At 40.4% G+C, this 13,729-nt stretch overlaps 1 protein-coding gene across 4 annotated transcripts; it reads right to left on the bottom strand.

Annotated features, from left to right (window-relative positions):
- Positions 1–982: 982 nt before the first annotated feature.
- On the bottom strand, positions 983–12,588 carry Ctxn3 (cortexin 3). Of its 4 annotated transcripts, none has more exons than XM_058584211.1 (3): positions 11,802–12,588; positions 7,834–7,955; positions 983–3,841 (listed from the first exon to the last, which is right to left on the bottom strand). In XM_058584211.1, the coding sequence occupies exon 3, from the start codon at positions 3,740–3,742 to the stop codon at positions 3,497–3,499; it is 246 nt and encodes an 81-aa protein (XP_058440194.1). In that variant the 5' UTR covers positions 3,743–3,841; positions 7,834–7,955; positions 11,802–12,588; the 3' UTR covers positions 983–3,496. The 4 variants fall into 4 exon arrangements, with proteins under 4 accessions (XP_058440194.1, XP_058440195.1, XP_046316385.1 ...); XM_058584212.1 differs by having other exon boundaries at positions 7,834–7,913; XM_046460429.2 differs by lacking the exon at positions 11,802–12,588 and adding an exon at positions 8,500–8,823.
- Between the last annotated feature and the right edge of the window lie 1,141 nt (positions 12,589–13,729).

Here is a 13,729-nt window from a genome sequence, read left to right as displayed (position 1 = left end):
TACGTGACCTTTTGAGAATATGATGTTCACCCCAAGGAGCTGAGAGTAATTATAACAGAGAGTTGGCACTTCCCACAGGGGGGATCAATTTACTTTGAGTAGCCTAAAGCTTTTTATCACTTGTTATGGTATTCTTGGTCTTCACAGGGGAGGAGTGGGGAGACCTAGAAATGGGAGGCTGGACATGGAGCAGTAATCTGAGAAGGAAAAACAAAAATAGAGTGGGCAATAAAGGGAAGAAAGAAAGAAGACCGGGCTTTGGGAGGCCCCCTAGCACTTACTGGCAAGGCCTGGGCTCAAAGGCCTCATAGAGGGCAGATGGCTATTTCAGTCCAAGCCCATTATAGAAGTGGAACCTGGTGTTGTCCAGAAGAAGGGTGCAGAAACTGGAGCGACACACCAGTCTGCTTGTCATTTTCCTGCTCATGAATCTGCAGTGATGACTCTTACACTTTGGCCTAGGAACCTCTGATGTCCAGCCCTAACTTGGTCCTTCTTATATGAGTGCCAGCTACCTCTCCAACTACATACTCCAGGAAGGCTGCCCTCCCAGCCCAGAGCCACACCCACACTGCCTCTTCCTTATTCTCCCTCCTGTCTTCCTTTGCATGTATCTAAAATACCTCCATCTTCTTAGGTTAAGATCTAATTTATTTCATAAATTTTACCAAGCACTTAGACATGCACTATCACACTGAGCCATGTCTTCTCGAATCTTTGCTTTACTATAGTGACCATGCCCACCTCCTGGAGTATTTGTTCACTAGCCCAACTCTGCAGAATTAAACCCTGGGCATGGAAGGCTGGGGTAAAGTCCATTTTCACCAAGCTCCTCAGAAGCAACTGAAGAGTTAGGGCGACCCAAAGTGTTAGGATTTTGACCATTGGTGTTTATATATTTCCATGTTGTTTGATATGATGTGACCGTAAACATGTACAAAGTTTATAATAAAAATTAGTATGCGTATGAAGCTCCCCAGATGATTCTGATGATGTGGGTCGTCAGAGGTCCTTATTCATCATTTGAACAATGATTTAATCATATGCCTTCTTTCATTTATTCTCTCTCCAACAAGGTAGGAAGGTATCCAGAGCAAGAACTGACCCTGAACTTTTCCTCTCTCTCCAGTGCTAGCAACACCAGACTTACAGCAAAGTCTCCCTAAATTATTAGATAGATTCTCGAGAAAATTAGAAAAAAATTATAAGGATACACATGGGATATTTAAAGGAAAAAGAAAACTTAAATCATGTATTAGTAAGACAGAAAAACAAGTGGCTTAAAGGATCACAAGGTGAGCACAAATCACTGGCCTTTTGCTTCAGATATTTGGAGGCATCAATAATCTTGGGTTCCCTCTTTTTAATCTGAATTGTTCTTCAGTTACAAATCGTACAGCTAAGGAAATAATTTGAATAGTTGGAAAAAGTTAAGAATCCAAATTCTCACACATTGCTAATGGAAATGTAAAATGGTACTCTGTTTTGCAAAATAGTCTCCACAGTTCCACAAAATGTTAAACAGTTACCATAAGATGCCCCCCCCAATCTACTTTTAGAATTGAAAACACATGTCCACACAAAACCTACACACAAATGTTCTCAGTAGCATGATTCATAATAGCCAATGGACGACCATGACAACCAATGGATAAACAAAATGTGGTCTGTACAAAAAAAAAAAAAGAAAGAAATAATATTTGGCCATACAAAGCAATGTTATAACATGGATATATTTTGAAAGCATGCTAAGAAGCCAGATACAAAAGACAAGGTTGTCTGATTCCACTCATACGACATATCCAGAATGGGCAAATCCATGAGACAGAAAGTAGGTTAACAATTGCCAGGGGTTAGGGGAGAGAGGTGGGAAGTGACTATTAGTAAGTATAGGGTTCTGGAACTTGATAGAGTGGTCACACAAATCTGTGAATATACTAAAAAATTAACTAAATTAATACTTTTAAAGGCAAAAATTTATGGTATGTAAATTATAATTCAAATAAAACATTTATTAACAACAAAAAAAGAAAAGAATCAAGGAGTAATATGAGTGCAGGGGGAACATGGATATCAGGATACCAAAAAAAAAAAAAAAAGAAAAAGAAACAGAAAAGGAGTTTTGGAGGTGACTTTTTAAAAATATTTTATCTAGAGACAGGGCCAAGGGCTTAGGGCCTTGCTAAGTTGCTGAGGCTGGCTTTGAACTCGAGATCCTCCTGCCTCAGCCATTCAAGCCACTGGGATTACAGGTGTGTACCATGGCACCTGACAAGGGTGGCTTTTTTGGACATAGTTAGCTTATTAAAGTTTTTTTAAATAAAAATATGATAAGTAGCTGAGGAGAAAATTAGAAGGTGGATTATGAATGCAGCCTAATTGGTTTAGTTCAGATACAAAATTTTCTACCAATAAAAATTAGAATGAGAGGTGTTCACATCTCCCTTTTTATTGAAGTATTTAGAAGAGGTTTTATCCACACGGAATGAGTTGTGGGAGCCATTCATGAAATGGGAGAAGGATGAATTACAGGATGTTTCATGCTCTTCATTCTTTCTTCTTTCTCAGAAAAATGTGAAGTCCTCAGCGTTCAGCACGGCTCTCCACCCATGTGTTAATCTTGGTGAAGTGAGAGGAGACGATGCTGCTTCTTAAAAAGTTTTATTTGGTGGCTATATGCAATCGTAAATGCACATTCCTCTTACAGCTGTAAAAATGTTTTTCTCTAAATAATTAGCTTTTAATTAAGGGAAAAAAACTTGAAGCAGCACTTGCAACCTATTAATTCAATCATCAGTGTAAAGAAAGGAAATTCGTCTTATGTATAGCTTCACATGTTATTAATATGAATAGAGAACATACTTTGGTAAATATTGTTTGAAACTCTATAGCTTATGAATTCAGTTTTATTTGAAAAATAAAGTGCTATCATTCTCACTCATATTTTGCAAGGACAGTACCATCTCTTGGCTTGAGCATCCCGTGGCTTCCCAAGGCTGTACTCTAGAAGGAAACAAATACCCAACTGGGGTCCTCTCATCAGTGTCTTCCTCCCTCTGCACAGGACCCAGATGCCCATGAAGTAAGAAACTGAGAGGCATGATTACAGCAAGGCAGTCTCTTCCTGGCCCTGTAACCAGGTTCCTAACAGAACCTCTCTAGTTTTCCTCTCTGTTCAGCTCAGTAGGGCTTTATTTCATAGCAGTCTATATCAGTATTGGTGCCCTGGGTTTCACAATTGCATTCAACAATATACATTCATTGAATAAAACACAGATATTTAAACATTCCTATTTTTGGTTATCAATACAAACTTTCATTTCCAATATCTTCAAATAAGACTAACTCAATGGCATGCTTATGAAATAATGAGTGGTGGTCCTAGGATAAGATATTGTTAAAATTTGTTCAGAACATTGACTAAAGGGAATCTTTGCGCAGATATGAAGCACTTCACCTCTTCTTCTTCTCAGGAGAAGATCTTGCTCTGCCCCTGCTAAGCAAGGGCATGGTCAAACTGCCCTTTCTCCAGGCCTTCAAGTCCATCAGCCCAGGTAGAGGTCGGCATGCTCCGATATGGGTCCAGAAGAATCCGGAAGCACCTGACAATGAGGATGCCCAAGAAAATAAACAATAAAATCACAAAAACAAATGTTGTTTTCTGCTCCAGAGACATGCTAGATTCTGATGACACGTTCCCAAGGGGCACTAGGGGCGAGGGGATGGGCTGCCCTCCATCCATTGTCCACAGAAAGCCAAGCACAGGATCTCCTGGTTCCCTTCTCTTCCATCATCAGTCTGCTGAGATCATGGTGGCTGCACTCTGGCGAGGCTGAGGTGTCTTCAGGAAGAAGGAAAAGGAAGGAGAGGGAATAACTATCAAATAGCAACTTCATTTTATATATCCACAGTCATGTTTTTCAGAGAGTATAAATCTGTAAACCAGCTTTCTTTTTCACCAGATATGCTTAATTATGTATAATTATGGGCAAGAATATTTTCCTCTTACATGAAATTACCAGATTGTCCTCAGAATGGCCACCTAAGGTCAGGACGGATGGGCATGGAAGACAACTATAATATCGAAGATGAGAAATGTGAAAATTAATATTGACCTCCGGGTCTTCTGTCAACTTGACACCCAAGCCCTGCCACCCTGCCAAGAATCCCCTAGCTCCCCCCAGTTATATTACTGTCAAATCGTTCTTATAACAGTTCTATTAAGTGAGCACCAGCTATGTGCTAGGACTGTGGCTAAACTCAACATATATTAGCCACTCTACTACAGCCTCCCTGAAAGCAGAGACTTCTGTTTTCAAGTATAATTTCCAAGTATCAGGAAACAGAGGCAAAAAGAAGTGCTTCATATGGAAACTCTCTCAGGGAGCTTTGTGTTCTAGGTTCTGGGCTCTGGCTTCCATTCCACTGCTACATGAGTTTGGGACCTTGGAGAGGTCACAAAGCTGTAAACATTTAGAAATGCCTCATATCTCATGGTGCTATGATATAAATGAATGACCATGGAAACCCTTTGAAAGGTGTACAAAGAAGAAGAAAAAAGACAACAAAGTCTCCCCTGCACTAAGGCAGCCCTAAGGAATCCACAATGCTTCTCCTTTGCTTTCTGCTGCCTGAGCCAAGGGAGGAGGCATCTCAGACTCCCAAACCATCAAGTTACTGCTGCTTTTACTTTCTTCTTCAAAAACAAAGACCAAGTTCAATACTTGACCCTGGGAAGCACCTAGAGAACTGAGCTGGGGAAAAGGATTTAATCGACTGAATATTATTAAAAGGACAGTTTTCTTGGCAGTGGCTTCCTGCATTTAAGTCCATCTGGTAGAAAGAGAGAGAAGGAAAAACTGGAGAAAAAAAAATGAGGCACTTGGATATTACTAGGTTTTGCATTTTTTGTTTTGTTTTTGTTTGTTTTGTGTTACTGGGGATTGGACCTGGGACGACACTACCACTGAGCCACATCCCCAGCTTTTTTTTTTTACTTTTTCTGTTGAAGTGGGGTCTTGCCATATTGCTTAGAGCCTTGCTAAGTTGCCGAAGTGGACCTCAAAACTTGCAATCTTCCTGCCTCAGCCTCCCTAGTCTCTGGAATTACAAGTATGTGCCTGACTTCCTATTTGTTTTTAAAGGCAAATAAAACAATAAATGAAAGTCATTAAAAGGTACTGAACTAAATAAACTTAAATTCTGTAAGAAAAAAGCATTCATTTTAGACACTATCATATAGAAAGTCACATGGACATAATTATTATGAATTTGTGAGAAAAATTACATAACAGAGTTAACTATAGAAACTAACATGGGTCCGAAGAAATTATGCTCAAAGAAAGTAAGCAACCAAATAAAGAAAGAAATTATGACCTAAAGAATGAAAACATTTCTTCCATCAACTTAGAATCACTGTCCTCTGTACAGCAATAGTAATCACAATTACAGTGTGCATGTAAGTGGACTCTTAAAAGTCTATAGAATCACACTTTAAAAAGCAATTTACCAAAGGGATATCAACTCCTATCTGGGAGAAAGGAGTTGCCAACTAGTGATACTTTTAAGCTTCTTAAGAATGTGGAGGATGGGGCTGGGGTTGTGACTCAGTGGTACAGCGCTTGCCTAACGTGTGAGGCGCTAGGTTCAATCCTCAGCATCATATAAAAATAAATAAAGGTTTAAAAAAATAAATCTTTTTTAAAAAAAAAAAAAAAGAATGTGGAGGATGTTATAAATGGGGTTTGGTTCAGATTTTCTTGTTTTTAAGCATCCTCCTATCTTTGGGTATTGATTCCCACTGGGCTAGAAAGGAAAGGAGCAGGAAAGGTGGCCAGACCCTCCAATGCAGCTTCCTCAGCATATCAGACCGGGGCCATCTGTAGCCACCAAAAATACTTATGCTGGACTTAATCATTCCAATTATAAGATTCTCCAAAGACTGGCACAAGGGAAAGCCATCTGATAAGGGAGGTGCTCAAGCCTCAGCCATCCCTAACATGTCCCTTCTTGCCTGTTTGTGTCCCGTGAAGGTTCACCTCACTTTGACCCTGCTCTGCTTGTTGGTTTACAAGAATCCCATTCTATCTCTATTTTTTTCCTTCATTTCAGAGGAAGTCAGAGACCTTTCCTTTGTCTCTTCTGAACAGAGCTTAGATGGGTATGCATTTCCAGACAGATTTTAAGGGAGAAAAATAAACTACATAATCCAAAAAAGGAAATGCAGGAAAAGCAAAGACCATTAACTATATAAATTTATAATATCAGGATTTGGGGATCTGTGGAATCCAGTGAAAATAGGGAAGAGCTGGACAGAGTTCTAGGGCCCGTGAGAATGACCCCAGCCATGAGCTAGCTGACTCACATTGTAATACCTTGTTCAGTCCCTCCTTCCCACCCCTGGTCTCTGTGATCAGAGCCACCCTGACATCCAGGAGCAGTCTTTCCCAGCCTCCTCCTGCACACAGGACAAAATGTCAAACCCTTTTCTCCTAGATCAACTCTCATACTTTCTGGGCTTAGCCCATAGCTCAGGACCTAGAGTCTATACACCACTTGTTTGGGGGCTACAGTGATTGGCAAACAATCCAGAGGCCCCAGCAAATCGCCTAATTGTTCTGATTTGGATCATCTGCCACATCTCCCTCTTCAGGTTTCCTCTAGAACGTTCTGGAAATTACTTTCTTCACAGGAATGCCAACTATCAGGATGATTTAAAAATCAGTTTTAATATGCAGTCTTACCGCCTTTTGCTTATTAAAAGGCAAGAGATGGTGGGAGGATATGGTTCCATGATAAAACACTTACCTAGCATGTGCAACACCCTGATTCAATCCCAGCACCACATTTTAATTAATTAATCAATTAATTTCAAGAGGTGAAAGTATAGCTAAGCCTTCCTTGCAATCTGACCACATTTTCAGAAGCCTGCTAATAAATACATTCTTTCATCCCTAGCCCCTTCCAGATAAACCAAATTGAGCATTTTGAAAACTCTATAGCACACTGTGAATTGTAAACCTCTCCTCCTTCAGGTATACCACGGTGCTCAAGTTCTCACTAAAATAACTTCTTTTGGTTAAATAATCAAAGCCTCCTATTAAATTGCAGTGTTTTACCAAGGAAAGTGACACATTAACATAATAGCAGGGATTTGTCAGTGAGGACTGTGAAATGTGGTAAGTAGGAGACTGGAGAAAGGAAATATAGTAGATAAAAGGAAGATCTTGTTGGGAATGAGGGGCTGCTAGAAAGGAGAAGGATGGGGGAAACATGGGTACCATGAGCAGGTGGCCCAACAGGAGAGACCTGGGGAAGGATGAAAGATGACAGGTAGAAAGAGAGAAATGACCAGGAGCTGGTTAAAGATGGGTAAAAGGATAAAGAGATCCAGAAACAAATGCCACTTCTTCACAATTTTGCTTAGGACTATTTGAATTCCCTGGAAGAGTCTGCTTGATTTTAAACCTATAATCAGCTAGTGAATAATTTACAAATTTAGAAAGCTCAACAACATGTTCAAGTTAAAGGAAGCATCAGATTAAGATTGAGAAAAAGAAATAAATTTAATCACTTGGCTATCACAATATGAAAACATTCAAAGACACATAAATTTAAAAATGTGTCTCAAAGTAAAATGTTTCTCTTTGATAAAAAAAAAAATGATTCTTAGAGAATGTTCGTGATTGTTTTTAGCTAAATAATGAAATCTTTCTTTTATATGAACAGTGAAAATAAATCATTTCAAAAAAGATTTTGACATGACCATCATAAGACTTGCTAATAACAAATGGCAGTTATTTTAAAGTATAAAGAAGGACCACAGTTACTCACGGCAGTATTTTAATCTTGACTGGCTTTGCCCATCACGCAGTGCATCTGTGTCTTCCCTTGGCTGGGTCCATTTGTGTGTGCTCAGAAAATAAAGTCTAATTTTAATACTGGACCAAGAAAACCTAAATTAAAAGATCCCATTTTAAAAATCATAAAACACATCTTCTTTTCACAAGTCAAGCTCTGTGGACTCCACAATACAGACAAAGTGTGAAACACCCTGAATTACTCAGGAATCCCCGTGTAAGCAGTTCATCTTTGCCGTAGCCATTCTCTCTCTTAGCCACTTGCTTTAATTTCAGTAATTTCAGTGTGTTCCTCTTCCTTTGCCTGTACTTTCTACATATTGCATCCTGGTCCATTGTCCGAAGCTCAGATCTTACCACTCCTCCTCCAGAAGACCCATGTACCCCAGTGTCCATAGCCCAATAACCCCCTGGGCACCTGATGCCCTGATGCATCCAGGACCACTGAGCAGACACACTCTTATGGAGTTTTCTAAGATGTTAATCTATTTTCATAAGTTTAAAAAGGAACAAATGTCAAATCACATATGGTGTCCAGTAAAATGACCAAAGTATTGATGAGAATAAATGTATATGTAATTGACTCTGGGGCACCTAAGGAGAAGGGCTTCATCTTGCCCCTTCCCTGGCTCCATCTCACCTGCTGGTCTTCCAACACCTACAGGCTCCCACCTCATAGTGCTCACTGCCTCCTCCTCTTCCCACTTCTGGGGGGTCCTCCCCCTCCTTCTGAGTTGTCACCAAATATCCGCTCCTTCCTGGGATCTTATGTATCCCCCTCAGAGAGGATGGGGTGCTCCCTGCTCTGCCTCCAGAGATTTCCTACACTCGGGCAGCATTGATCAGTGACAAGTCTAGATGAGCTGTCACTTCCTCTTACTAAACAACACCTTCCTCTTACTAAATAACAAGCTCCTTGAAGAACTGCTTGCCATTCTGGGGTCACTGCTTCTTTGAAGATAGGCTGAATCAAATCTCTGCCCCTTAAAATCCAGAGAACTGAACTCAAAATTCAAGGTGCCAGCTAACTGATACAATGATGGGGGTCGGGGGGAAGTAAAAGTCATTCAGTCGAACTGGGATGTCAGACCCAGTATGAGAAAGAGATCTTGTTTCAAAGAATCATAGCTAGCTTGGGTCACAATGGCACTTTAATAGTCACAGCTCTCATGATTTGAAAAGCTATAAGTTATTTGGCTCTTTAAATTTTCCTTGGCTGCAATACAGATGGGTGGGATCCTAAAAATAAAGATCAGCCAGAGATAGGCAGTTACCCTTCTATTGAAGAGGTCAGTCCATTTGTACCCAGTCTGTTCTGTGGTTGGGAGGGGCGGCCGTTTAAAATACACTAAATCCTAAAGTTGTGTGTGGAAGTTATTCATGTCAACACATACCCTGCTCTGGCTCGGATACCTTGGACATTTTATTTCATTAACATCTCATTACATAATTTCACAGAAGGGAAAAGTGCTTTTTATGAAGAAAGTACATCCTAAAGCAATGACTTGCCTCTTTTCTTATTGTTAAAGAGACAGAAACAGAATCAGTTAAGTGCATTTGGCACCTTGTTCTCTCCTTACTTTTGTGGTCATTGACTCAAGGGCTCACCCTCATGGAATGTGTTACAGTGACCACAGCTGCAGTACATGTGCAACCCTGTTGAGCACAGAGTGGGTATTTAATAACCAAGTGCTAATATATGAGTGTTTTCTCTATCATTTTTATGCAAAATGAGATTTATTTCTAATCTCTATTATGCAACCAAGCACAGAAAGGAATGGAGATTTATAAACTGCCCCAAATCATAAAAACCAGTAATAAAAAGAGTGACACCCCCATCTCCTACAAAGGATGCAAGAGGGACCAAGTATTTCTCTTACATGTTTGAATGAGTTAAAAGTTGTCATCCTTCTGCTGTTAATGGCAAGAAGAGTGCAGTTAAGCAATGTTGCCTGTATTTTAAGTACTCCTAAATCACATAATTGCTATACCTAATTTTTAAAACTTCTAGGCCAAAAACTTAATTCCGTGACTTGACATGTTTTTAAAAGTAGGCGTAAAAAACAGCCCATCCATTGAGCAAGAACACTCCTGGGCTTGTCCAGTTTACATTGACAGGACACTTTGTCCTACAAAGACATTCTGTGCACCTTATTTACATTTACCTGGCAGACTAATGAGACTAATCTGTAGACTAACAGGAAGGGCATTGGCTAGCTAGTCAGAACTAAATTTGCAGTGACCAGAAGAGAGAAACTTCCACAAAGTGCTACATTTTTCTAGAACAGTTCTGAAGCTGACTGTTGAAATGGCTACATGGTTTTCCATATAGTAATGCATTCCTGTATGGAATTTTATTTTTAGGATCCCACCCATTACAGGGAGGGTAAATAGAACCACTGGATACTTTTTGAGCTAAAGGAAGCCTTAGCTGCATTCCTGTTTGTAGAACTACTGACTCTCTAGGTACACCTCACTCTCAACCCACTCATCCACCCAGGTGTTCGAACCTCAGGCTACCCCATACATCGCCCCAACAATCGTGAGCCCTCCACAGAAGCCACTGCATCATCTAAGTAATCAAATCACTACATAAGCAAAAGTTATTCCCCTATGATCCTTTGGAAATCCTGCATATTAGCTCAGTGATCAAGAATTTGCATTTCAGGTTACACAAATAAAGATACAAAATGTTTCATATAAATTAAAAAAAATACATGGCCCTGGTGACCAGTCAAGAACTTCAGGTAAAGATTTTCTGGCCCTTTTTAGGGGCTTCATTCATTGTAAATCTTCCCACACCCTCTCCTCCTCCTCCCTTATTTTTGAATCATATAAATATAAGGCAATGTCTACATTCTTTTTATCCAAATAAAACTCCAATACAATCACCCTGATGCTTCCAAATTCACAGAATGGCTAAGGGTGAATGTTATTTAACATGCTCAAATAGTAGACCTAAGGCCACTAGAAAGCCCACAAATAATAATTTTTAAAACATGATGTGTGTTCAGTTACAAATGTCAACAGGCAGTTTGGGAGCTGTTGCCAGCACCTAATACTGCACTGGGAGGGCTGTTCTCTGCTCATCCCTGCAAAGTCAGCCTGCAGACACAGCTGCTTGGGTCTGGGAGTAGACCCTCTCCTTCCTAACTCACTGCTGCTTGTCACCTCTGGGTCAATAGGGGATCTTCCTCTTCAACCGGAGTCCCAACCTCAGCTATGCTTCTTCTCTATCTTCCTCTTTTTCCTAACACCTGCTTGGAGAGTTTTAAAGGAACTGCAGGGCAACACTGCAGTCCAGCTGAGAACATTAGAGAAATACCATAAGGATGGCCAGGCAGTAATGCATACTTTCTAAAGATACTCTTAGCAAACTGGGACTTTTAACTTCAAATAATGAACCCTTCATTTCTACCTGTTTTCTGTTTCTGTCCTTGTGTGTTTCGCAGTGAAAAAGATTGCTTGCAGATACCTCAAAAGGCTAGAGCTACCCACTGCTCATAACCCAGGGACAGTCAGGCTCTCATTAAGAGTTGTTGAGTTGTGATTCTTTTTTAAACAAATCAAAACACTCTTATTGCCTTTTGGAAGGTTGGATGTTTTAAGTAAACAAGGGAGAGAGAAGATCCGTAATGGGCAAACAGCTTTCAAGAATAATTTACTGCAGCTTAGAAAAGAAAAAAAGCCTGTTTTTCTACTTCTTTATCCAGTATCAGTACCATAATAAAGTTAAGCATGCTTTAAAAACAAAGTCATTATTACATTTTACCCCTTTGTGTTAACTTCCCCTAGCAACTATTTAATTAGACTTTAACAGCTACATTTAAATTCAAAACTTGGACCCAAAAGGCAGCTATGCGATTATTGCTCATGCATAAATTGTAAAGTTAGAGAAAAGCATCTAATTAGCTCATCAAAGACGCAGTTATGGTCAAGTACCTGGATCTGGCTGAACAAACACTTGATCCATTTCCTGGTGGAACAGTTACAGGTAGTTAGAAGCCTCTTTAGTTTCCATTCTTCCCGAACAAGCCGTGTTAAAGCATAAGACAGTGGTAGCTGCGAGCAGCTGATGGCACAACCCAGATCCGAAGCTGTTGTTTCAGGCTTAGAAACTTCCCATTAAAACCCCGAGTTAAAGGAGCATCGTCTTTCTGTGTGAGGCATCATTAGCGGCCAATACAGCTGCTTCTTTGAGGCGAGCCATGATTTCAGTTCTGCCTCAGCAACTCTTCAGAGGATTCTGCTTCAGTGAGTAGAGGCAGTATCCTAGCAGTGTGTCTGAAATCATCTTCAAGAAAGCATTAACATTCAAAAGGAGTACGGGGAAAACATCACTGGGCATTCCCATACCTTTTCAAAATCAAAGCCATAAATCTACCAGTGCTCTGTCTTCTCTATTGATTGTTGACACTATTCCTCTTTGGGGATGTCAATTAGCACCTTGCAGCAACCAGCCTCCATATTGATTGTGGTTTATGACCTTCAGGCCAACTCAATTAATGGAAAGACTTCTAGGGAAGGGCATCAACTGAGGATTTGGGAGATGGAGGCTCCTTTTCCTAAAGAAAACTAAAGTGACCTTTCAAAAAAGCAGCATTTTATGGGAAGCAAATAGGAAAGAACAATTTAAAAAGAACCAAATCATATTTTCACCACCTGTTTGCAAATTTGTTAGGCTGCAGTTTGCCAGGTCTGATGTGTCTTTGGTCAGCTAGGGTAATTATGGCCTTGGCAGGTCCCCCACCCCACACAGGCCACCAGGGCCCACTTGGTGAATAATAAAGATAGATTTCTGTTGAATGAGAACAAGTCTCTGTCAACAGACTTGTTCTCATTCACAGACTCAAGCTGCATGGCGTGATACTGAAATTACTTTCCTTGGATATAATGTCTAAATAAATTTGGAAAGTATTTTAGGATAAAATGCTTTAAAAAAAATAATGCCTCTCTGGAAAGAGTTCCGCATAATTCTTAAGATGGAACATCTTTGTTTTTTGGCAACTCACCACTTTCTTTGTTGAAGTGGAAGCACAGTTAGCAACAACACACCCACCCACCAAATGATGGGGTGCGGTGATATTTAAAGCTACCTCCGTGCCTGTCAGCTATGCTGCCACCTCAGTCCCTATGAGAAAGTGGCCATTACCAAGCAGCACCAGGAGAGGAACAGAGCTGGTCTTCTAAGAGGAAACCCTATCTGAGAACAACAGGCAACAATTCCGAATAGGCTTCAGACCCAAGGAGGCTCTTTTTAAAATCAAATGCTAAGTGGTAGGATCTAACATTAGCATCAACTGCTGACGTCAGAGTCCAACCTCAAGAAAACATGAAGGCTCTTTCCCCATATTTTTTTTTTTTATTTTTTAACTGAATTTCCTTTCTGATTAGTTTTACTTACCCTAGTTTCACATGCGCCTGCGTGCACATGAACATGCATGAGCACACGCACGCGCACACACAAACACACAAACACAAACACACACACCATAACATGATGTGACAAATGAAATCCAACAGAGCACCATGGTTCAATACTAACTGGTTTTCCTTGTGCTTAGAGCCGAGAGATGGTGCTGGTAGCGGGAGCAGCCTGTCTTGGCAATTGCTGTAGAGTGTGGTAAAGGAAAGATTCGGACCCCACCCTCACTTATATACTTATCATTCCATGTGGTCAGAAAGTAATGTATTCAGAAATGTGCCTGCGTGACTGTGGCTCACTCTGCCAGAGAGGCCTCCTCAGATATTGTTTTAGCTTGTGGACTCATAGAGGTGGAAAAGGGAACCCGAGAGGGCCTGGGGCTGTCCTCTAGCTATGACACTGGCTGAAACCATCTCTAATGTTAGTGAGAGGGATGAGTGCTCAG

This window comes from Marmota monax, unplaced genomic scaffold (assembly GCF_021218885.2).
Source record: "Marmota monax isolate L192 unplaced genomic scaffold, Marmota_monax_Labrador192_F-V1.1 WCK01_AAM20220418_F8-fsc00006, whole genome shotgun sequence".
In the NCBI taxonomy this organism is placed as follows: domain Eukaryota; kingdom Metazoa; phylum Chordata; class Mammalia; order Rodentia; family Sciuridae; genus Marmota; species Marmota monax.
This window is presented reverse-complemented; position numbering and strand designations above follow the sequence as displayed.